The following is a 24,347-nucleotide window of genomic DNA, read 5'->3' on the forward strand; positions in this document are numbered from 1 at the left end:
ATTCAACTCTGGCTGTTGAGTGAAATTACTCCCGATCCCAGCGTGGTATTATCTACCCTTGACGAAACAAGTACTCTTATAAATATTCAGGTAATAGATAACGACGACGCCAACGGCCACCCGTGGCTTTACGTGAAATTGAGTGAAAAAACTGTTTAAAATTTCATCCATCCTCCGAGCCTTTGGTATCACTGTATATTTTTAATTTCACTACGTTCGACCGCTTTAATCACAGACGTCCAATTCCATACTTTACAATTATACGTTATTGCCCTGCGACGATCAAACTCCGCTTCTGATATCACCGGTTCTCTTGTTCTCCTAGTTCAAGATTATGCGCTCATATTATATATTACACCGCGCGCAGGGCCGTTCGCAGTCCCCCATTTAAACATACCCGTCCGTAGATTGACCGTGTGTAGTTATAATATACAGAGAGTACCTGACTACCTGTCGACATTGGGGGCACCTCGAGTTCCCGGGGTTATTAATAGCAATTATCTGTTCCATAATTGTTTCTCTTTAGGGCAGCGTTCGAATGCGAGGGAGTGCGAGCCTCGCACATCCTTTCCGGAGGCGAACGCATACCTGGGCAATAATTGCTATACTCCCGTGAGATCACGAGCACGTGACATTTAAACGATGCAGCTCTTATACACTCACATCCGTGTAACGGCGTACATCATGAATTGTGGACAGCAGCGTCAAAGTTCTTCCGTAGATCGCGAGCTGGATGCTATTAAACTTCTGAACGCTGCTGACCGCGGTAAATTGCTCACCTCCTGTCCGACCTGCATGGATATAAACTGTTCCATCAATTTTTCATAACGCTTTGCAAAACTTCTGTTGACGAGTGGTGTTGATGCGTCTAATTCCTCTCGTTGTTTATGCATGCCGTTATTCCTTCGCGGAGTTGAATATTGCGGATACCGTCGTATAGGGGAGCGTCTTCGGATAACGAAATCGATTTTTGGCGCGGGAATTTCAGTGATTTTTTTGGATTCGAACCTGCGATTCTTACGGTGTTTATTTATACACCTGAGTGACAGAACGCGCCACGTCGCGTAAGGTACAGGTGATTGTCTGAAAAAAAAGAGAAGGAAATACAAGCAGGGGCGCGCAAGGCTGAGCAACAGCTGTGCGATCCCAGAACTGTGGAGGATGATGGGCCTTCCCGCAGGTGCAAAACATGCTCGTCCCTTTTACCCCCTAGCTGCTGTAGACATACCCTGGGCTCATCGGGGTGTAATGACTCTGATGATGATATAACCAAATACACGCGAGCACCGCAGTACCGCCACGTGCTCAATCCGGCCCTTCAAATCGTTCGAAGTGTGCCAGGTGAAATGGACGATATCGCACTCTTTACTCGAGGGGAGATCCTATCCGGAAAGAAGGTTTTATTTTCAATTTTTTCAACTTTGCTTGCTAGTTTTTCTGACTTTGGGGAAAATTTTCAACCATCACGGGTCCAGAGATCTGTAAAATCGTGGCTCTTCGGATTCAGAAGAAGACGGAGAACGATGCAATCATTTTTGCACGTGAGTTCGAACCTTGAGAATTTTAGGAAAATTTACACGATGAAAACTTGTTTCTTCGAGATGTGCAGGTTTTGTTGCAGCCAAAACACGACACTTAAATCATATAAAACTGTACCTCAGAATCGTGAACGCTGAATACATTCCCCACGAAGACAAAACTTCTGAACAAGGATCGCGATTGGATACCGTGTTCGAAACGTGGTCATTTCGAGGATTGCCAAAAGTTTCACCCCCGACATGTAATATTCAGAGATTGCCGAATATTTATCCATACATCATTGTACAGGAACGGCGAACAGGAATGAAACATTATCAAGACAAGCCTCGTGAGTTAATTCGTGACAAATTGGTCATCGGTCACGAAGAGCGGGGCCAAAGAGGGCGTCTCGCAAAGTAGCGGCGGTCAGTTGGTGGTCAAACATTGCTTGACCGCGTAAAAGCCAATAATTCGATTTGTGATTACCCCACAGTAGCAAATGGTAGTGCCAAGCCGTAACACAAAACCACCCCGCATGTTACGTTACATATTTTATGTCACTGGATGGGAGGCGCCTGGCCCAGGGTCAACCAGGGGTCATCAAGGCGTTGGAGGGTTCGAAAGTCACCGTTGGCCCGAAGGTATTTATTTATTTAAACCATAGGCGGTTCGTGGGGATGGACCGAGGTGCGCCTGTGCCGAAGGGCGGAGCACCGATAAAGGCTACCCGATTGGCCGCCATCGGCTACCCGGGCGGCACACGTGAGCCGAAGAGTTCCCGTCCGGTGAACCAGGGTAAAGTGAACCAAAGTGTCCCCCGACGTTCGGTGCTCAGATTCTTTGGCTCAGGCGAGATTGAAGAAGGAAAATTCATCGAACAGTAGTGAGTTCTTCGACTGTAAGGAAGCGTTTCCTCAAAATCTGCAACCAGCATTCGGTTCAGGACCTCAAGAGCGAACGCTGGACGAAACTATTCGATGGTCCAGCTCTTTTCATAAAATCAAGAAGTCACCTAGTACGTGGTAACATGCGGTCACTCCACGAACATCGGGAATCCGGGGTTCAGGAACGTGGACAGTGATTCCGCAGGACAATAACCAAATCGTGATTGTTAAATTGAAGTAGACATGGATGTGGGTTTAACATTTATATTATCTATTAAATGACCGAACAACTCGTTCCCGCTTATCCTAGTCCGTTCGCTATCGAAACGTAGCATGACCTCGTAGTATGAGTTTACCTTTGTATTCCAACACACATCCTTAAATCCATGCTACAAACTTACGATAGTTTTAACATTGTTCTGAAATTCTCAAATTGAGTTCTCCCAAGCGATTTGGTTAGAATGTCTGCAATGTTATTCTCTGAATCAACTTCGATGATATCAAATATACGTTTTTTATAGTATTCGTATATGAAGTGACGATGAATATACTTGGAATTTTTATAAACGATTTCGATTTAAATAATTCATCGGTACTTCTCTCCATATTATAACACGTTGTATTTTGAGAATCATCTAGATCTGTGTGTACTATTTATAAAAGATCATTGGATCTGGTTCTTTTATTTTCAAAAGTTAAATTGCGAATCTAATTTTGCATAGGTGTACCGCATTGCATAAATTCAAACTCCAATTCATTTGTTATTCCATCGACTAATTTATTCTTGAACATAGCTTTTGAATAATTGAAGTCAACATATCCTAAAATTCTATGATACTTCCCTTACAGTCTCATCTTCTCATCGTTTGTCATGGTTACACGATACTTTATTTCCTACAAAACTCCTCATTTTATGTAATCCATTTTCTTTACGTGCAGTCGCAAGGAATTCATTACCTCACGTATTACAAATTTTAAAAGTATCATTGACTGAAACAATTTTATTTTCGTCTATAACCACGGCATATAGCTGAGTAAATTTCGTTCCATATCTTTTACGTAATTTTTTTCCCATCAACAATACAACAATTTTGGATATCATAAATTTTTTCAGCTTTCGATAATCTACCATCTACAATTTTGACGTTAGTAAATGCTTATAGATTTACGCAATCAGTAAAATATAAATCGTTATTCATCACATGCTCATTTTCGCAGCTTCTACATTTTTGTTTTGACTTTTCGACGTAGCCCCTACTTCTGCATAAAATCAGCCCGCGTTGTTCTCACGACTTCCGTTACTCGCATCACGTCGTCGGTCTTCCTCGTTGCGTTGTTGCGACCCGCTGCCTCGCTGATTTTAAACGTAAGACGTAATTTTGTCCCCCACGGTCTCTGTTATTGTTGCTACGATACTGTTGCTGCTGTTGTGTTGTGGCAAATATGTCTCACTACACCGCTGGATCCGCTTGTTCTAGAATTTTCTCTAGGCCACATCTAAGGCGGGTTTCATTTTGTATTCTTTCAGTTTCAAATGGGCCAGACTTACTTCAATTTTGACTGGTTTCTTCTTTTCCTCGTATTTCCCACATTGTTATTTTATTTTTAATAAACTCGCACGTTTGATCTGTCTTTTTCATAGCATCGATCAAATCACCAATATAGCTTAACGAGTCTGGTAGCGTCCGAAGCATGTAGTCCAACTTTTCGTTTTAAGCTTACCGTGACACCTAAATTTTTCAACTTATTTATCAGCTTCTCAAATTCAACCAAGAATATACTCCAGTGTTCATAGTTAGTTAACTTTGCGTTGTCCAGTCTGTTTCTCGCTTCTTTGCAACACCATGAGCTGTTTCTTCTTCGCTCACAAACTCCAATTGTTCAATTGAAATACCGTCATAGATTTGGTTCGTTGCTTTTACATTATTTTCATTCCATGCATTTTCATTGTCCGCCTGCCATCCTTTCCTTTCTGCTGCTTCCTCGCACTTCTTCCATCATAACATCGTCTCCACCACGTGATCACATTTTCCTGACTTCTCATCAGGTCGTTTTCTGGTAACCCCGCTCATTCCCACCCAAGGTCGGTCATATTGGAAACATAACATATATGACCCTTCTCACTTGTAGTACGAGTTCACCTTTGTATTCCAACAGTGATATACATCAGGTTCTGATGAAAAACAGCCGGATGAACAGCCGATTTACTCCCATCTAGTTGAAGCAACGAGATCACGTCCAGACGCGCTACTTGAAAATCTTTCGAGGGCAATAACAAACCGGAAAAGGTATGGGTTCGAACGGTCACAGTTCGAGGTTAGTGTGCAACGATGGCAACGTTTCCAGTGCCTTTTCTGCCCTGCATCTGCTCAGAAGCTACAGTCTACTCGCCCCGCCAGCAGGTAGGAGACAATCACCGAATTTATCGATAGCAAATCCACTGGTCGCGTTCGTTGACAACGACCGAATGACTTTCAACCATCGCGAATGACAAGGACGCTGAAACCAGGTATAGAAAGGCATCGCTTGATCCCAAGATCTCATGGTCTGTTGTCTGCGGAAAGCCCCACCATTTTTCTAGCCTCGCGCCGTCAGACCGGCGCAACAATGGCAACGTTTGGGGGAAGTTACGGTTGATTTGATAAGTCGGGCACCTTTCATGCCAATCTTTGACGGAGATACGATCTATTTCATCTCCTCTGGTAGCCGTGATCGTCTAGTGGCAGGACCCTACGTTGTGGCCGTAGTAACCCAGGTTCGAATCCTGGTCACGGCAATGTCAAATAGCACATTGTCACGGCAGAGGTTCATTTTTTGTCAAATTTTCGACCTTGTAAATGAAGCGAGAGAATATTCAAATAATAGAGAAGCACGCGTTAATCATTTACGAAGTCACTTTGTTGTCTTTGGCTTACGCTACGACGGCTGCTCAACGTATTATTGAATTATACCTTACAGTGAGAGCTAATTGATCGAGCAAATTCGGGCATGAAAAACGAGGGTACTCCTGTCGATATTCTACTTCACCCTAGCTTACACAAACAATTAATAAAATTCTTGACAAAGACTTGGAACATGTGACCGTATAAAAGTCTATACCAGCCTGAATGAAAAGGTCTTGTCAAAATACATCAAAGAGAAATCTCATCTCCGCGGTTTTCAGTCGACCGTTTTAATTTCTGAACTATGTTTGGACCTCTATTCTCCCACTATATCTTGAATGTAAATTCTATGACGTGACACCGTCAGCGCGTAATCCATATTTTGTCATAAATCATTTATAAAGAAATACGAATTAAATTTCTGCCCTACTCTTTGTTGATACTTCGATTATATTTCGCCGTATTCAGGCAATTATTTGTCATTCCACTCCTCTATTCCGGCCGTTTACATATTGTATCTATTCACATGTACGATGAGGTTTGTACTCCGCAACCAATTCTGCACTTGTAATTCTGTGGACATAGGCAACTCCGTCAGCTTACAACCGAGAGCTACACGCTATACAATCGATTACGGTTTATACTTGTATTATAGACGTGGATGATGTTCGTAGAGTATACTGAAATCGATAAGTATTGTCAAATTACGAGCATCTACGATAAAAGCAATTGCGTTGACCTGACAACGTTTGGGCTGTAAGTCTGGAATTACCAGGTTCCGTCCGATATTTTTGTTTTTATTTTGGTTTTTTTTTCAAAACACTCAAATTTGGAGTCATACCTTACTCTAATAAAAAATCTCGACACCCTCTGCTTTGCGCATGCTTGATTAGGTCTGCCTTAGCCGCTGATATGAATTGTACATCTGGCGCGTTTTACCGTCGTTTCATACGCGCAACTGCAACAGCGTGGATATTCCACTTTTAAAAATGTCATAATTACAGTTGGTTATATTTTATGGTTAAGCTTGTTTCAAGTTCTGATCGATGGACGTGTAAACTAATTGTAAGCCGAGACTATTGTGCGAGTAAAATAAGAATTTGGACGTCGTCTGCTCGCCGAAAATTTACTGTTCCAGGAGCATCGTATTTAATTTTGACTTTGCATTGCATTTTCACAAAATAAGCGTCAGACAGCTTGCATGAATTCATTTGTGTCTTCGTTCTCTGGTAATTTGCGTAAACCGATTAGCCGAAATTATACTTCGGAATACAGGGAGCCCCGATTTCGTGGTGTTTCAACGCTATATCTGATACATGCGTGCCAACGCGATTGCGTGGTCTAGACGTCGTTTATTTTCTACAGAAAATCCAAGCGTTCTATGATGCACGGCTATAACGCTAAATGATAAGCGCGACCCGTTCTAAATCGTGCTTATTGCGCCGATTCAAGTAAGCTGAAGTTTTTATTAACACAGCGCTTGGTTCAGCTGACAAATTCCCACTAGTTAAACGGTAAAAAACGGTGTTACGAAGCTCGCGTGGAGCGACTTCCGGTCTACCGTATAACGTCACGCCGCCAATGCTTATTGCGACGGCATCGAAAGAGTTTCGCGCGATTAACGAACCCGACCGAACTTATTACGCGCTCGTCGTAAATCGTGGCGAATCAAGAGCTCCACGTGACATTAAAAAGTGAGGGAAAAAAAATATCGAAATCTTTTACCCCTGGTGGGACTCGAACCCACAATCCCCGGTTTAGGAGACCGATGCCTTATCCATTAGGCCACAGGGGCTGTTGAGAAGTCGGATATAAATACTTTACTTGTTGCCTGGCTAGATTCCAAAATCCATTTTTCATCCCGTTAGAAATTAAAAACCGACATGAAGTTGACAAGAATTTAATGTTAATTGAAAATTAATGACGATAACTTGTAGGTTGAAGAAAAAAAATTTTAAATACTTGCTGGCGCTACTATTTTCAGATCTCACCAGATTTGATCATTTTACGAGCCGTGAGTACGGTTTTGGAGAACCCGAGAGGCCTCGAGGATTAACAACTGGAGAAACTCCCTTGTCACCGCTGACTGCAACGTTTGCACTTCCGGCTGGTCTCCTACAGCCACCTGTGCTTACAGCAGTACCGCCGTTTATCCAATCGAGAAATGTCGCTCAGCCGAACCCCGACGTCACATACAGTTAGGATTGAACCAGTTTTTTCTAGTCACCTACTTGCCTTTATACATTCTATTCTTTTTCTTTTCTCGTTGTTGGATTGTTATGGATTTGATATAGTACAGGTAACGGTAAAACTACCGCCTCGGTAGCGCAGTAGGCAGCGCGTAAGTCTCATAATCTTAAGGTCGTGAGTTCGATCCTCACCCGGGGCATTATTTTAGTAATTTTTTTTTTAATTCCTTTCTGTCCGTATTTTGCAAAATGCCAAACATTCAGACTCATTGTCAGAGTGAAATTATTTCTTACATATGTGTATATTGTTCAGATGCCCTTCTCGGACGTCACTTCATGAACACCGATGGATCTGCTACGGCTGCCCTTCAAAAGCGGCTGCGTGGCGGCAAAAAGCCGATTCCCACCGAGCAGAAGGACGAGAAGTACTACGAAAGAAGAAAACGCAATAACGAAGCCGCAAAGAAGTCTAGGGATGCGCGAAAGATCCGCGAGGATCATGTGAGTTTACCAACTAACTATAAAGGGGTGCAGCTTGGACGGTCTAATATCGAACTTATTTTTAGGATTTGCTTTTAAAGGAAATGAAAACACTTGAAGGAATTTGAGTTTTAGGGTTTTATTATTTATACTTTCAAGCCATTTAAAAATTTAACGGCGCTTAACGACATAGGATATTCATTGCAAGCTGATCCTGTATATTCAATGACCTGTGAATGATGTGTAATGTAATCACCACGAGCAGATTGCGCTGAAGGCCTTGATGCTGGAACATGAAAACGCAATTCTGAAGGTCCAAATTGCGAGCTTGAGGGAGGAGGCGCAGTCCCTTCGGCACGTGTTGATCAAGCAACAAACCTCGGGAATTTCACAGGTCAGCCCTATCGACGCCACAACGACGGGGAATAATCGGGATCCCAGATCTCAACCGCGGTCGACGGCCGCCTCGGTACCTTGTCGGGCCTAAGTTTTCTATTCTAAGCTGCTATCATTTAGATATAATGCACCGTATGTACAGATTATTACTCGGAATATTTTCAACAGTTATTCTCAACTGATTCAGTGTAGTGATTGATTAGTTTCGTTTATAAGTTAGTAGTATAAGTTTAAGTCATAACTAAATATTGTACTTTTTAGGAATTAATGACTGATTTTTGTGATTTTCGTTTTTAAGCTCGACTTATAATTCTCAATTCTCACTAGCGATTTTAGTTAGACATTTTTTTATTCAAATGTACTGAATATTATATTTTTTAAGAATTCGCGACTGACTTTAGTGATTTTCACGCTTGAGCTCAACTCATAGTTCTCAATTCTCACCAGTGATATTAGTTTGTACGTTTTTTTTTTAAGTATAAAATTATTCTCCCGAGTGCTTTTAAATCAGTTCCGTAAGTCTTATATCGAGCAGCGTGCAATCTGTTTCGTTTAAATGTACTGAATACTACATTTTTTTTAGATTAACGACTGAGTTAGGGATTCTCATGCTTGGACTTAACTCATGATTCTCAATTCTCACCAGTGATCTTAGTTTGTAAATTATTTTGCGGTATTAAAATATTACCCCGAAGTGGTTTTAAATCACATCCATCCTATATCGAGTAGCACGTCATCTGATACGCGTTGATGATACGATGAATGTGAAATATATATTGATAACTATAATAAATATAGTAAGCATATAAGTATCAAATTATACGGACTAATGTGTGTTTAATAGCATACTGCTGCTGCCCTTGTTTAAGAATAATTCCCTATGTATATATTCCTTTTTATTTGTCACTGTTGTTAATGAATAAACATTGACTCCACTATTGCAGCAGTTACCTGTATCCTCATTTCGTTGTTTCCGATAACTACTAATTCTGCTTGACTTTAGGTGTATTATTTCCTCGACGGGTAACTAACAACGAGTTGACGTGACTTTATATTCTAGATACCTACGTTACCGTCTCAACCTAATTCTAATCAAATAGCCTCAAAACATTCACTTCAGGTGGTGCAAGCTCACGGTGTGTGATGATAGGAGTCATTGATAATTAAAAATCAGATTGATAAAAATGGCAAAAGACACTTCGGATTATTTGATATCGTCGATTCAAATGGATATGTTTGTAAATGAATTTGAGTCGATAAATATTATGAAATCGACTACTTGGGTCTCACGACCTGCTGTATTTTTTAGTACTTCCAGATAACATATGATTATTGAGACATGAGTTTTCGTACAACGAAGCTCCTATCTCAAGTACAAATCGGTCGAATCGCAATAAATGCTAAACAAACGAACACTTGATAGCAACAGCAAGTCGTCACGTGATGCGTACTTCTCTAAAATTGCCGTCGATTGCGCAGCCTCGCGATTGCGCAGTTCGCTCTTGCCGGGTCAACAAAAACATAGTGAAACTGGAAACCACTTGCAATACCGGTTATTCAACTCCAAAGGACACTGACCATAGGTTTGTAAACGTTCTGGTACGGTCCTCATTTAATTTTAGAAAATCTGCTACTGTCTTTTGTCTTGTATAAATTGCACATCTGTTACGTTACCATTCGAGTCAAGATAAAGACGAATATATTGCTTATTTATGAGAACTGTTTATCTTATTTTCATGTTACAGAATCCTATTCTTCTTTCTTATTTTAGAAATGTCATTCGCTGGAAAAGTCGTCTTGATCACAGGTGCCAGTTCTGGAATTGGCGCAGCCACAGCAATCCACCTTTCTCGGCTCGGAGCGTCCTTATCGATTACAGGAAGAAATTTGGAGAACTTGAAAAAGGTTGCGGACAAGTGCGCTGAGCCGAAACCCATTCTTATCACCGGCGAGCTGACCAATGAGGCTGATACGAAAAAAATTCTCGATTGCACGATTAAACACTACGGAAAACTAGATGTCCTCATCAACAATGCTGGAATCTTGGAATCTGGTTCAATTGAAAATACCAGCCTCGAGCAGTTCGATAGGTGGCTATTGGTTTTCTGATTGAAAAATTCTATGTCTTATGACGTACTTTTTTCAGATTATTCAACGTCAATGTTCGCTCGATATATCATCTGACGATGCTTGCCGTACCACATTTGATCGAGACGAAGGGCAACATTGTCAACGTTTCGAGTGTCAACGGTGTCCGAGCGTTCGCTGGAGTCTTATCATATTGTATGAGCAAATCTGCAATCGATCAATTTACCAGATGTGTTGCCTTGGAACTTGCGGATAAACAGGTACTTTTCAATATAACTGAATATATTATAATGATCATAGTTCAATGTGGTGAAAGGTAATAGTGACAAAGGACGGCTTCGACTTTTCTCCACGCATTATTTACTTCCTTTTTATTATTTCAGGTTCGCGTAAACAGCGTTAACCCTGGAGTGGTAGTCACAAATCTACATAAGAGCAGTGGGATGGGAGAAGAGCAACTGAAAGCATTTTTTGAACGCAGCAAGACGACTCATGCTCTCGGTAGACCTGGAGATGTGATTGAAGTCGCCAGCGCGATAGCATTTCTCGCTAGCAGCGATGCTAGCTTTATCACTGGCGTTTCATTACCAGTCGATGGAGGCAGGCACGCCATGTGTCCTCGATGAGCTACAAACGGAAAACAGATTTTCTCCTAATTACACCCCTAATTGTATAAAGTATACTATACGCGTTATTGATTACATATTGATAAGGTCTACATTGTTGGAAATTTATTTTTACAAGGGCTACGCTATTATGTGTATTGATGTTATATTAATAATTGAATAACAGAGCATTTATGATCGTCGTGACATTTATTCTAACTTATGGACTCTGAATTCCTGAGAAGATTCATGACAAAAAAGTAACCCCGTTTCATTTTTGGCGGAAATTTTGGAGATTTTGAAGTAAGGCTAAAGTGAGGCTCTTATCCACCTCCTGTTTCCCACTTTTCTATAATGCTGCTTTCTTAGCTTTATTCTGCTTTTTTGTCTTTTCTTTTCTTTTTCGTTTTGTTTTCTGACATCGTCTTCGCCGTCTTTCTCTGTTCTATTCTCCGGTCTAATTTTTTATCCCGAGATCTTAGATAGTAATATAAAACTGGGCTAAGGTTTTGGAATTAAGGCTCTGTTTATTTTTAATTTTGCAAGAATGTTTTTCAATATTGTTATGGAAAAGATGAAAAATAAACTATTAAACCATTAAGACCATTAAACCCCTTTGCATTTTTGGCGAAAATTTTCGCGATTTTGAAAAGTGCTGGAATCAATTCTTTCTGGTACTTACCGACGTAATTTTGGCAGAGAAAACGATTGGGCGCAGTCCCAATACGCTGCGACCATCGTATAAAAAGTTACGGCCGGAAAACAAGAACCTGAGTTTTCGACATTTTTCAGCAGCTGGTTTTTCCTTCGTAACTTCTCTTCTGTTGATTCCACGCCATTTTCGCTGCGTTTTCTGAGTTCCTGGGGGTCCAATTAGTCGGAAAAGGGTCATTTAAGTCGAATCTGAGACCAAAAGTTTTTTGCCCAAAAAAAAAGTAAGGCTAACCCCTTTGCATTTTTGGCGAAAATTTTCGCGATTTTGAAAAGTGCGGGAATAAACTCCTTTTGGCACTATTCCGACGTGATTTTGGCAGAGAAAACGATTAAGCGCAGTCCCAATACGCTGCGAGCAACGAATGAAAAGTTACGGCCGAAAAACGAGAACCTGTGTTTTCGACATTTTTCAGCAGGTGCTTTTTTCTTCGTAATTTCTCTCCTGGTGATCCCACGCTCGTTTGGCTGCGTTTTCTGAGTTCCTGGGGGTCCAATTAGTCGGAAAAGGGTCATTCAAGTCGAATCTGAGACCAAAAGTTTTGTGCCCAAAAAAAAAGTAAGGCTAACCCCTTTGCATTTTTGGCGAAAATTTTCGCGATTTTGAAAAGTGCTGGAATAAACTCTTTCTGGCACTATTCCGACGTAATTTTGGCAGAGAAAACGATTAAGCGCAGTCCCAATACGCTGCGAGCAACGAATGAAAAGTTACGGCCGAAAAACGAAAACCTGTGTTTTCGACATTTTTCAGCAGGTGCTTTTTTCTTCGTAATTTCTCTCCTGGTGATCCCACGCTCGTTTCGCTGCGTTTTCTGAGTTCCTGGGGGTCCAATTAGTCGGAAAAGGGTCATTCAAATCGAATCTGAGACCAAAAGTTTTTTGCCCAAAAAAAAAGTAAGGCTAACCCCTTTGCATTTTTGGCGAAAATTTTCGCGATTTTGAAAAGTGCTGGAATAAACTCTTTCTGGCACTATTCCGACGTAATTTTGGCAGAGAAAACGATTAAGCGCAGTCCCAATACGCTGCGAGCAACGAATGAAAAGTTACGGCCGAAAAACGAGAACCTGTGTTTTCGACATTTTCCAGCAGGTGCTTTTTCCTTCGTTACTTCTCTCCTGGTGATCCAACGCTCGTTTCGCTGCGTTTCCTGAGTTCCTGGGGGCCCAATTAGTCGGAAAAGGGTCATTCAAATCGAATCTGAGACCAAAAGTTTTTTGCCCAAAAAAAAAGTAAGGCTAACCCCTTTGCATTTTTGGCGAAAATTTTCGCGATTTTGGAAAGTGCTGGAATAAACTCTTTCTGGCACTATTCCGACGTAATTTTGGCAGAGAAAACGATTAAGCGCAGTCCCAATACGCTGCGAGCAACGAATGAAAAGTTACGGCCGAAAAACGAGAACCTGTGTTTTCGACATTTTCCAGCAGGTGCTTTTTCCTTCGTTACTTCTCTCCTGGTGATCCAACGCTCGTTTCGCTGCGTTTTCTAAGTTCCTGGGGGCCCAATTAGTCGGAAAAGGGTCATTCAAATCGAATCTGAGACCAAAAGTTTTTTGCCCAAAAAAAAAGTAAGGCTAACCCCTTTGCATTTTTGGCGAAAATTTTCGCGATTTTGAAAAGTGCTGGAATAAACTCTTTCTGGCACTATTCCGACGTAATTTTGGCAGAGAAAACGATTAAGCGCAGTCCCAATACGCTGCGAGCAACGAATGAAAAGTTACGGCCGAAAAACGAGAACCTGTGTTTTCGACATTTTTCAGCAGGTGCTTTTTTCTTCGTAATTTCTCTCCTGGTGATCCCACGCTCGTTTCGCTGCGTTTTCTGAGTTCCTGGGGGTCCAATTAGTCGGAAAAGGGTCATTCAAATCGAATCTGAGACCAAAAGTTTTTTGCCCAAAAAAAAAGTAAGGCTAACCCCTTTGCATTTTTGGCGAAAATTTTCGCGATTTTGAAAAGTGCTGGAATAAACTCTTTCTGGCACTATTCCGACGTAATTTTGGCAGAGAAAACGATTAAGCGCAGTCCCAATACGCTGCGAGCAACGAATGAAAAGTTACGGCCGAAAAACGAGAACCTGTGTTTTCGACATTTTCCAGCAGGTGCTTTTTCCTTCGTTACTTCTCTCCTGGTGATCCAACGCTCGTTTCGCTGCGTTTCCTGAGTTCCTGGGGGCCCAATTAGTCGGAAAAGGGTCATTCAAATCGAATCTGAGACCAAAAGTTTTTTGCCCAAAAAAAAAGTAAGGCTAACCCCTTTGCATTTTTGGCGAAAATTTTCGCGATTTTGAAAAGTGCTGGAATAAACTCTTTCTGGCACTATTCCGACGTAATTTTGGCAGAGAAAACGATTAAGCGCAGTCCCAATACGCTGCGAGCAACGAATGAAAAGTTACGGCCGAAAAACGAGAACCTGTGTTTTCGACATTTTCCAGCAGGTGCTTTTTCCTTCGTTACTTCTCTCCTGGTGATCCAACGCTCGTTTCGCTGCGTTTTCTAAGTTCCTGGGGGCCCAATTAGTCGGAAAAGGGTCATTCAAATCGAATCTGAGACCAAAAGTTTTTTGCCCAAAAAAAAAGTAAGGCTAACCCCTTTGCATTTTTGGCGAAAATTTTCGCGATTTTGAAAAGTGCTGGAATAAACTCTTTCTGGCACTATTCCGACGTAATTTTGGCAGAGAAAACGATTAAGCGCAGTCCCAATACGCTGCGAGCAACGAATGAAAAGTTACGGCCGAAAAACGAGAACCTGTGTTTTCGACATTTTTCAGCAGGTGCTTTTTTCTTCGTAATTTCTCTCCTGGTGATCCCACGCTCGTTTGGCTGCGTTTTCTGAGTTCCTGGGGGTCCAATTAGTCGGAAAAGGGTCATTTAAGTCGAATCTGAGACCAAAAGTTTTTTGCCCAAAAAAAAAGTAAGGCTAACCCCTTTGCATTTTTGGCGAAAATTTTCGCGATTTTGAAAAGTGCTGGAATAAACTCTTTCTGGCACTATTCCGACGTAATTTTGGCAGAGAAAACGATTAAGCGCAGTCCCAATACGCTGCGAGCAACGAATGAAAAGTTACGGCCGAAAAACGAGAACCTGTGTTTTCGACATTTTTCAGCAGGTGCTTTTTTCTTCGTAATTTCTCTCCTGGTGATCCCACGCTCGTTTGGCTGCGTTTTCTGAGTTCCTGGGGGTCCAATTAGTCGGAAAAGGGTCATTTAAGTCGAATCTGAGACCAAAAGTTTTTTGCCCAAAAAAAAAGTAAGGCTAACCCCTCTGCATTTTTGGCGAAAATTTTCGCGATTTTGAAAAGTGCTGGAATAAACTCTTTCTGGCACTATTCCGACGTAATTTTGGCAGAGAAAATGATTAAGCGCAGTCCCAATACGCTGCGAGCAACGAATGAAAAGTTACGGCCGAAAAACGAGAACCTGTGTTTTCGACATTTTTCAGCAGGTGCTTTTTTCTTCGTAATTTCTCTCCTGGTGATCCCACGCTCGTTTCGCTGCGTTTTCTGAGTTCCTGGGGGTCCAATTAGTCGGAAAAGGGTCATTCAAATCGAATCTGAGACCAAAAGTTTTTTGCCCAAAAAAAAAGTAAGGCTAACCCCTTTGCATTTTTGGCGAAAATTTTCGCGATTTTGAAAAGTGCTGGAATAGACTCTTTCTGGCACTATTCCGACGTAATTTTGGCAGAGAAAACGATTAAGCGCAGTCCCAATACGCTGCGAGCAACGAATGAAAAGTTACGGCCGAAAAACGAGAACCTGTGTTTTCGACATTTTCCAGCAGGTGCTTTTTCCTTCGTTACTTCTCTCCTGGTGATCCAACGCTCGTTTCGCTGCGTTTTCTGAGTTCCTGGGGGCCCAATTAGTCGGAAAAGGGTCATTCAAATCGAATCTGAGACCAAAAGTTTTTTGCCCAAAAAAAAAGTAAGGCTAACCCCTTTGCATTTTTGGCGAAAATTTTCGCGATTTTGAAAAGTGCTGGAATAAACTCTTTCTGGCACTATTCCGACGTAATTTTGGCAGAGAAAACGATTAAGCGCAGTCCCAATATGCTGCGAGCAACGAATGAAAAGTTACGGCCGAAAAACGAGAACCTGTGTTTTCGACATTTTTCAGCAGGTGCTCTTTTCTTCGTAATTTCTCTCCTGGTGATCCCACGCTCGTTTGGCTGCGTTTTCTGAGTTCCTGGGGGTCCAATTAGTCGAAAAAGGGTCATTTAAGTCGAATCTGAGACCAAAAGTTTTTTGCCCAAAAAAAAAGTAAGGCTAACCCCTTTGCATTTTTGGCGAAAATTTTCGCGATTTTGAAAAGTGCTGGAATAAACTCTTTCTGGCACTATTCCGACGTAATTTTGGCAGAGAAAACGATTAAGCGCAGTCCCAATACGCAGCGAGCAACGAATGAAAAGTTACGGCCGAAAAACGAGAACCTGTGTTTTCGACATTTTCCAGCAGGTGCTTATTCCTTCGTTACTTCTCTCCTGGTGATCCAACGCTCGTTTCGCTGCGTTTCCTGAGTTCCTGGGGGCCCAATTAGTCGGAAAAGGGTCATTCAAATCGAATTTGAGACCAAAAGTTTCTTGCCCAAAAAAAAAGTAAGGCTAACCCCTTTGCATTTTTGGCGAAAATTTTCGCGATTTTGAAAAGTGCTGGAATAAACTCTTTCTGGCACTATTCCGACGTAATTTTGGCAGAGAAAACGATTAAGCGCAGTCCCAATACGCTGCGAGCAACGAATGAAAAGTTACGGCCGAAAAACGAGAATCTGTGTTTTCGACATTTTCCAGCAGGTGCTTTTTCCTTCGTTACTTCTCTCCTGGTGATCCAACGCTCGTTTCGCTGCGTTTTCTAAGTTCCTGGGGGCCCAATTAGTCGGAAAAGGGTCATTCAAATCGAATCTGAGACCAAAAGTTTTTTGCCCAAAAAAAAAGTAAGGCTAACCCCTTTGCATTTTTGGCGAAAATTTTCGCGATTTTGAAAAGTGCTGGAATAAACTCTTTCTGGCACTATTCCGACGTAATTTTGGCAGAGAAAACGATTAAGCGCAGTCCCAATACGCTGCGAGCAACGAATGAAAAGTTACGGCCGAAAAACGAGAACCTGTGTTTTCGACATTTTCCAGCAGGTGCTTTTTCCTTCGTTACTTCTCTCCTGCTGATCCCACGCTCGTTTGGCTGCGTTTTCTGAGTTCCTGGGGGTCCAATTAGTCGGAAAAGGGTCATTTAAGTCGAATCTGAGACCAAAAGTTTTTTGCCCAAAAAAAAAGTAAGGCTAACCCCTTTGCATTTTTGGCGAAAATTTTCGCGATTTTGAAAAGTGCGGGAATAAACTCCTTCTGGCACTATTCCGACGTGATTTTGGCAGAGAAAACGATTAAGCGCAGTCCCAATACGCTGCGAGCAACGAATGAAAAGTTACGGCCGAAAAACGAGAACCTGTGTTTTCGACATTTTCCAGCAGGTGCTTTTTCCTTCGTTACTTCTCTCCTGGTGATCCAACGCTCGTTTCGCTGCGTTTTCTAAGTTCCTGGGGGCCCAATTAGTCGGAAAAGGGTCATTCAAATCGAATCTGAGACCAAAAGTTTTTTGCCCAAAAAAAAAGTAAGGCTAACCCCTTTGCATTTTTGGCGAAAATTTTCGCGATTTTGAAAAGTGCTGGAATAAACTCTTTCTGGCACTATTCCGACGTAATTTTGGCAGAGAAAACGATTAAGCGCAGTCCCAATACGCTGCGAGCAACGAATGAAAAGTTACGGCCGAAAAACGAGAACCTGTGTTTTCGACATTTTCCAGCAGGTGCTTTTTCCTTCGTTACTTCTCTCCTGGTGATCCAACGCTCGTTTCGCTGCGTTTCCTGAGTTCCTGGGGGCCCAATTAGTCGGAAAAGGGTCATTCAAATCGAATCTGAGACCAAAAGTTTTTTGCCCAAAAAAAAAGTAAGGCTAACCCCTTTGCATTTTTGGCGAAAATTTTCGCGATTTTGAAAAGTGCGGGAATAAACTCCTTCTGGCACTATTCCGACGTGATTTTGGCAGAGAAAACGATTAAGCGCAGTCCCAATACGCTGCGAGCAACGAATGAAAAGTTACGGCCGAAAAACGAGAACCTGTGTTTTCGACATTTTCCAGCAGGTGCTTTTTCCTTCGTTACTTCTCTCCTGGTGATCCAACGCTCGTTTCGCTGCGTTTCCTGAGTTCCTGGGGGCCCAATTAGTCGGAAAAGGGTCATTCAAATCGAATCTGAGACCAAAAGTTTTTTGCCCAAAAAAAAAGTAAGGCTAACCCCTTTGCATTTTTGGCGAAAATTTTCGCGATTTTGAAAAGTGCTGGAATAAACTCTTTCTGGCACTATTCCGACGTAATTTTGGCAGAGAAAACGATTAAGCGCAGTCCCAATACGCTGCGAGCAACGAATGAAAAGTTACGGCCGAAAAACGAGAACCTGTGTTTTCGACATTTTTCAGCAGGTGCTTTTTTCTTCGTAATTTCTCTCCTGGTGATCCCACGCTCGTTTCGCTGCGTTTTCTGAGTTCCTGGGGGTCCAATTAGTCGGAAAAGGGTCATTCAAGTCGAATCTGAGACCAAAAGTTTTTTGCCCAAAAAAAAAGTAAGGCTAACCCCTTTGCATTTTTGGCAAAAATTTTCGCGATTTTGAAAAGTGCTGGAATAAACTCTTTCTGGCACTATTCCGACGTACTTTTGGCAGAAAAAACGATTAAGCGCAGTCCCAATACGCTGCGAGCAACGAATGAAAAGTTACGGCCGAAAAACGAGAACCTGTGTTTTCGACATTTTCCAGCAGGTGCTTTTTCCTTCGTTACTTCTCTCCTGGTGATCCAACGCTCGTTTCGCTGCGTTTCCTGAGTTCCTGGGGGCCCAATTAGTCGGAAAAGGGTCATTCAAATCGAATCTGAGACCAAAAGTTTTTTGCCCAAAAAAAAAGTAAGGCTAACCCCTTTGCATTTTTGGCGAAAATTTTCGCGATTTTGAAAAGTGCTGGAATAAACTCTTTCTGGCACTATTCCGACGTAATTTTGGCAGAGAAAACGATTAAGCGCAGTCCCAATACGCTGCGAGCAACGAATGAAAAGTTACGGCCGAAAAACGAGAACCTGTGTTTTCGACATTTTCCAGCAGGTGCTTTTTCCTTCGTTACTTCTCTCCTGGTGATCCAACGCTCGTTTCGCTGCGTTTTCTAAGTTCCTGGGGGCCCAATTAGTCGGAAAAGGGTCATTCAAATCGAATCTGAGACCAAAAGTTTTTTGCCCAAAAAAAAAGTAAGGCTAACCCCTTTGCATTTTTGGCGAAAATTTTCGCGATTTTGAAAAGTGCTGGAATAAACTCTTTCTGGCACTATTCCGACGTAATTTTGGCAGAGAAAACGATTAAGCGCAGTCCCAATACGCTGCGAGCAACGAATGAAAAGTTACGGCCGAAAAACGAGAACCTGTGTTTTCGACATTTTTCAGCAGGTGCTTTTTTCTTCGTAATTTCTCTCCTGGTGATCCCACGCTCGTTTGGCTGCGTTTTCTGAGTTCCTGGGGGTCCAATTAGTCGGAAAAGGGTCATTCAAGTCGAATCTGAGACCAAAAGTTTTTTGCCCAAAAAAAAAGTAAGGCTAACCCCTTTGCATTTTTGGCAAAAATTTTCGCGATTTTGAAAAGTGCTGGAATAAACTCTTTCTGGCACTATTCCGACGTACTTTTGGCAGAAAAAACGATTAAGCGCAGTCCCAATACGCTGCGAGCAACGAATGAAAAGTTACGGCCGAAAAACGAGAACCTGTGTTTTCGACATTTTCCAGCAGGTGCTTTTTCCTTCGTTACTTCTCTCCTGGTGATCCCACGCTCGTTTGGCTGCGTTTTCTGAGTTCCTGGGGGTCCAATTAGTCGGAAAAGGGTCATTCAAGTCGAATCTGAGACCAAAAGTTTTTTGCCCAAAAAAAAAGTAAGGCTAACCCCTTTGCATTTTTGGCAAAAATTTTCGCGATTTTGAAAAGTGCTGGAATAAACTCTTTCTGGCACTATTCCGACGTAATTTTGGCAGAGAAAACGATTAAGCGCAGTCCCAATACGCTGCGAGCAACGAATGAAAAGTTACGGCCGAAAAACGAGAACCTGTGTTTTCGACATTTTCCAGCAGGTGCTTTTTCCTTCGTTACTTCTCTCCTGGTGATCCAACGCTCGTTTCGCTGCGTTTTCTAAGTTCCTGGGGGCCCAATTAGTCGGAAAAGGGTCATTCAAATCGAATCTGAGACCAAAAGTTTTTTGCCCAAAAAAAAAGTAAGGCTAACCCCTTTGCATTTTTGGCGAAAATTTTCGCGATTTTGAAAAGTGCTGGAATAAACTCTTTCTGGCACTATTCCGACGTAATTTTGGCAGAGAAAACGATTAAGCGCAGTCCCAATACGCTGCGAGCAACGAATGAAAAGTTACGGCCGAAAAACGAGAACCTGTGTTTTCGACATTTTTCAGCAGGTGCTTTTTTCTTCGTAATTTCTCTCCTGGTGATCCCACGCTCGTTTGGCTGCGTTTTCTGAGTTCCTGGGGGTCCAATTAGTCGGAAAAGGGTCATTCAAGTCGAATCTGAGACCAAAAGTTTTTTGCCCAAAAAAAAAGTAAGGCTAACCCCTTTGCATTTTTGGCAAAAATTTTCGCGATTTTGAAAAGTGCTGGAATAAACTCTTTCTGGCACTATTCCGACGTACTTTTGGCAGAAAAAACGATTAAGCGCAGTCCCAATACGCTGCGAGCAACGAATGAAAAGTTACGGCCGAAAAACGAGAACCTGTGTTTTCGACATTTTCCAGCAGGTGCTTTTTCCTTCGTTACTTCTCTCCTGGTGATCCCACGCTCGTTTGGCTGCGTTTTCTGAGTTCCTGGGGGTCCAATTAGTCGGAAAAGGGTCATTCAAGTCGAATCTGAGACCAAAAGTTTTTTGCCCAAAAAAAAAGTAAGGCTAACCCCTTTGCATTTTTGGCAAAAATTTTCGCGATTTTGAAAAGTGCTGGAATAAACTCTTTCTGGCACTATTCCGACGTACTTTTGGCAGAAAAAACGATTAAGCGCAGTCCCAATACGCTGCGAGCAACGAATGAAAAGTTACGGCCGAAAAACGAGAACCTGTGTTTTCTCCATCATTTAGCTTCTGCTTTTCTCATCGTATTTTCTCTGCTGTTGGCTTCAGGCTCTTTCCGCTGCGTTTTCTGAGTTTCGGGGGGTTTAATTCGTCAGGAAATGGTTGTACAATTCGAATCTGAGACCAAAAGTTTCTGGTCAAAAATCGCAAAAAAACACAAAAGAAAGTCAACCCCTTCTGATTCAGATTTGAGTGTGAGGTCGATTTTGATTGTGTTTTTCTGAACGAATAACGTATACATACATGACCAATCGAATTTGAGGTCACACCTTTCACACACTCTGGTATCCTGATATCGACACTATTTATCGTAGTAATAATTGTAAGCGGAAGTTTTCGTTTTCGTGAATCGGAATCGACAGATGTTGACTGACAGCTAGAGTAAAGCTAACACAGCATCACTTCATATCGTAAATCTGTGTCGACCTATCGTGGTATAAGCGATCAGTGATCATATGAAAATGAAGCAGTTGCACTTCCATACGGCGAGTTCTTTTGCGACAGATGATAAAAGTTCATAAATATAATTTCGAGGACCTTGTGATCGACTGTGATTTCCCAGTAGTTGAGCACATACCCTTTTTCAACGTCATGACGAATTCACACCCCGACCATTGAAGTAGAAATCAGCAGTGCAAGAGACGTCAGCAACGCTTCTCTCCCTGAAAACTTGTCACGATGAAACATCATGGATTTGGGTATAAAAATAAAATTTGCTCTGTAATACATTTTCTATAATATATTTTACATTATAAACCAACCGTACATCATAATAATAATAATATCTTATACAGTTACGTACTAATTGTTATCCTGTATTCTGTTTATATACTTTTTCATATTTATAATTTGTTTATTCATATAATATTTATATATATATTTTCATCATTTCATTATAATATACTTTTATGATATTACAGTTGTGTATGCGTGTGTGTGTGTGTGTGTGTGTGTGTGTTTGCTGTGTTTGCGTTCGTGTGTCGGCGCGTCTATTATGTTGCGTGTCCGTTACATACATACATGAATATTTACCACATAGATAAATATATGTATACGTATCTGCATAATCATACATGCCCATCGCACGGGTATTGTTTTTATTTGTCTGCGTATTCATCAATTTTGTGTTACCTTGTAAGAATGTTGTTTTTCCGTGTTTATTTGTTTCTGTTTGTCTTCTAGCATTTTCTCGTTGTTATAACCGAACACTGCAGTACGTCATCGGTACTATTATCAAACGCATTCTCTCATTACCACCCCATCCCTTATTATTCAGTTACGTCTCTAATTATATTTATAAGCTGTCAATCAAACACGCTCACGTCCTACTGAATAACCATCCAGTAGAGTCTCGTACTCATACAAGCCTTGAGGATAGATGCTATTATACATGCGACATTCTTTCAAAATGCACTTAAAATGACCATCGCAATCAGGTTCATTCTCTTGGAGGTCTCGTCAAGACGTCCGACTCGCCTGCGTTAGTCGACAACGTCTCGAACAACATTTTTTTCTCCTAATTTAATCTACCTCGTACGATTTTCCTTGTGCCTATAAAGCTAAGTGAGAAGCTTTTGTGTGATTCGTTTCAAACTGAACAACCGATTCAACTTGAGGTCTGTCCACGTGTTAATGTCAGTATAATCTATATCTGCATTGTATATTGAAACCAACAAGCATTCATCAACCATAACGATGCGGTTTGTTTTGACAAAATAAAAAAAACTGTGTAACAATTCCTTGTCAGACTGTTCACGCGAATGCAGAAATAATGCATGAATGATAGTAGGCAGGGAATGAAAATAAATTTAGTAATTATAATATCGGTAATAGTGATAATAATAATAATAATAATAATAATAATAACAACAATAATAATAATAAAGATGACAATAATAATATCAGTAACGATAATCATAATGGCAATGGTGAATAACAATAACAAGCAGCAACAATTATTTAATTACATCAACTAATTATACTAATCATACAATAAAAGTTCACAATTAATGATGGTAATGATTTTTGCGCGCGCTTTTAAACTGTATATTGCATAAGCGTGTGTGTGTGTGTGTGTGTGTGTTTGAACGCGTGTGCGATGGCACGCGCATTCGCCAATTTCATATGTTACTCGCCTGGACAGAGTTATTTAATAAGTTGGTTAATGTTTCCGTCGTCATTCTGATACAGCCTCCATAACGGGCCCTACGCGACATTCGTTTTGCTAAATAAGAAAAGAAATCGGAAATAAAAATAGTGAGAAAAATCATTCTATTGTTGAAGTGCACCGTGTGTTATATCTATACGTATCTATGCACAAGTGAAATCGGCCCAGCCACCGTTCCGAATAATATTATGTAATAGATGTAGGTAACGAAAGGGGAGAAAACTATAGTCGTAGAATTTAGTAATCTAGTTAATACGGCGGTAATTGTTTCTTTACAATAGGTATACATACATACAGCAATCGGTTGCTGACCGCAGAGAAATGATCGGCGTTGAACGTTGCGGAATAACCGACCAGCTCAAGCTACGAACTGCGATGTTTAATATGTTGCAAATTGGTATCATAAAAGTAGTAAAATTAATATTTCTCTTCTGTTCGTGCAGTATCGAGTGGGTGTGATTAGACGTTTGTTTTTTTTTTTCTAATATACTGTACGGGTTGATAATGCATGATCGGGTAAACGCGTGTGCGGAACAAAAGGAAAGGGATCGAGAGAATAGATGGGCGGGTGGATTGCAAACGTTTTTGTGGTTGACTCTGGGTGTCGCAAACGCGTGATAAAGGCTACTTACAGGGTGTGAATCTACACCGGATAGGTGTTTCCCTATTTCGTTTCCGTTTCCACAGTGGATGAATTAGGGCTGTGTCAGGTGCGTAAAGCAATAAAACTGTCCTGAAACGACCGCACGTTATGATTTAGTCATTCTTAATTCTACGTTGTCGATCACATGGGCTTGATTGTCGGCTGTCGTTCCTGTCCGCGGTTAAACCAAGAAACACGAAGAAACAACGCACGGTGTAAAAATATTCAAAGTATAGGTATACGAGCTCGGTGGGTGTATTATAACAATATAGCAATGAATGATGCGCACGAAACACAAAACGGGAAACAAAGAAAATCTGCAAGAGCGTTAGAAACAGATTCGTTTGACGGGTGTAACAAAATTACACGTATTATCTATCATTACGGCGGATTGATCGGCTATTGCGAGAACGGGCTTGATGGATGTACGCAAAAATGGGGAACGACGTGTTTGATTCGAAATACTAGCAAGAAAATCGGAACTGGTGGCCGCAAATATCGATGATGGTATTTTTTTGAACGCCTAGGTATAACATTCGTGCCGTTATATTATATTATCTCTCTCTCCCTCTTTCGTTTCCAATCGCTCATCGTCTTTCAAAAATTTAGCTTCATTTACACGTCACTCTCTCCCTCACTTTCTCTCTCTCTCTCTCTTCTTCTC

The 24,347-nt window shown here is 41.4% G+C and overlaps 2 protein-coding genes and 3 non-coding genes across 8 annotated transcripts; 4 read left to right on the plus strand and 1 right to left on the minus strand.

Moving 5' to 3' along the window:
- The first annotated feature begins 2,257 nt into the window (after positions 1-2,257).
- Positions 2,258-9,026, plus strand: LOC124307300 (hepatic leukemia factor). 3 transcript variants are annotated; one of them, XM_046768825.1, is made up of 5 exons: positions 2,258-2,651; positions 4,560-4,804; positions 7,269-7,481; positions 7,787-7,974; positions 8,219-9,026. In XM_046768825.1, exons 2-5 carry the CDS (start codon positions 4,693-4,695, stop codon positions 8,438-8,440), a joined length of 735 nt encoding a protein of 244 aa, XP_046624781.1. In that variant the 5' UTR covers positions 2,258-2,651; positions 4,560-4,692; the 3' UTR covers positions 8,441-9,026. The 3 variants fall into 3 exon arrangements, with proteins under 3 accessions (XP_046624781.1, XP_046624782.1, XP_046624783.1); XM_046768826.1 differs by lacking the exon at positions 2,258-2,651 and adding an exon at positions 3,712-3,768; XM_046768827.1 differs by lacking the exon at positions 2,258-2,651 and having other exon boundaries at positions 4,557-4,804.
- Positions 5,108-5,178, plus strand: Trnah-gug (transfer RNA histidin (anticodon GUG)). Its single transcript has one exon. It is a non-coding gene; the product is annotated as a tRNA-His (tRNA).
- Trnar-ccu (transfer RNA arginine (anticodon CCU)) lies at positions 7,007-7,079 on the minus strand. Its single transcript has one exon. It is a non-coding gene; the product is annotated as a tRNA-Arg (tRNA).
- Trnam-cau (transfer RNA methionine (anticodon CAU)) lies at positions 7,601-7,673 on the plus strand. The gene has a single exon. It is a non-coding gene; the product is annotated as a tRNA-Met (tRNA).
- A 770-nt stretch (positions 9,027-9,796) lies between the features above and the next one.
- On the plus strand, positions 9,797-11,237 carry LOC124307169 (3-oxoacyl-[acyl-carrier-protein] reductase FabG-like). 2 transcript variants are annotated; one of them, XM_046768608.1, is made up of 4 exons: positions 9,797-9,932; positions 10,121-10,439; positions 10,496-10,697; positions 10,821-11,237. In XM_046768608.1, exons 2-4 carry the CDS (start codon positions 10,123-10,125, stop codon positions 11,061-11,063), a joined length of 762 nt encoding a protein of 253 aa, XP_046624564.1. In that variant the 5' UTR covers positions 9,797-9,932; positions 10,121-10,122; the 3' UTR covers positions 11,064-11,237. The 2 variants fall into 2 exon arrangements, with proteins under 2 accessions (XP_046624564.1, XP_046624565.1); XM_046768609.1 differs by having other exon boundaries at positions 9,837-9,948.
- The last annotated feature ends 13,110 nt before the right edge of the window (positions 11,238-24,347 follow it).

This window comes from Neodiprion virginianus, chromosome 6, assembly GCF_021901495.1.
Source record: "Neodiprion virginianus isolate iyNeoVirg1 chromosome 6, iyNeoVirg1.1, whole genome shotgun sequence".
NCBI classification, from domain to species: Eukaryota; Metazoa; Arthropoda; class Insecta; order Hymenoptera; family Diprionidae; genus Neodiprion; species Neodiprion virginianus.

Coding starts and splice junctions, on each gene's coding strand:
- LOC124307300 (XM_046768825.1), top strand. CDS start 4,693: ATGGGTTCGAACGGTCACAGTTCGAGGTTAGTGTGCAACGATGGCAAC. Junction 7,482..7,786: donor GAACCCCGACGTCACATACA/GTTAGGATTGAA, acceptor TATATTGTTCAG/ATGCCCTTCTCGGACGTCAC. Junction 7,975..8,218: donor GAAAGATCCGCGAGGATCAT/GTGAGTTTACCA, acceptor CACCACGAGCAG/ATTGCGCTGAAGGCCTTGAT.
- LOC124307169 (XM_046768608.1), top strand. CDS start 10,123: ATGTCATTCGCTGGAAAAGTCGTCTTGATCACAGGTGCCAGTTCTGGA. Junction 10,440..10,495: donor AGCCTCGAGCAGTTCGATAG/GTGGCTATTGGT, acceptor TACTTTTTTCAG/ATTATTCAACGTCAATGTTC. Junction 10,698..10,820: donor TGGAACTTGCGGATAAACAG/GTACTTTTCAAT, acceptor TTATTATTTCAG/GTTCGCGTAAACAGCGTTAA.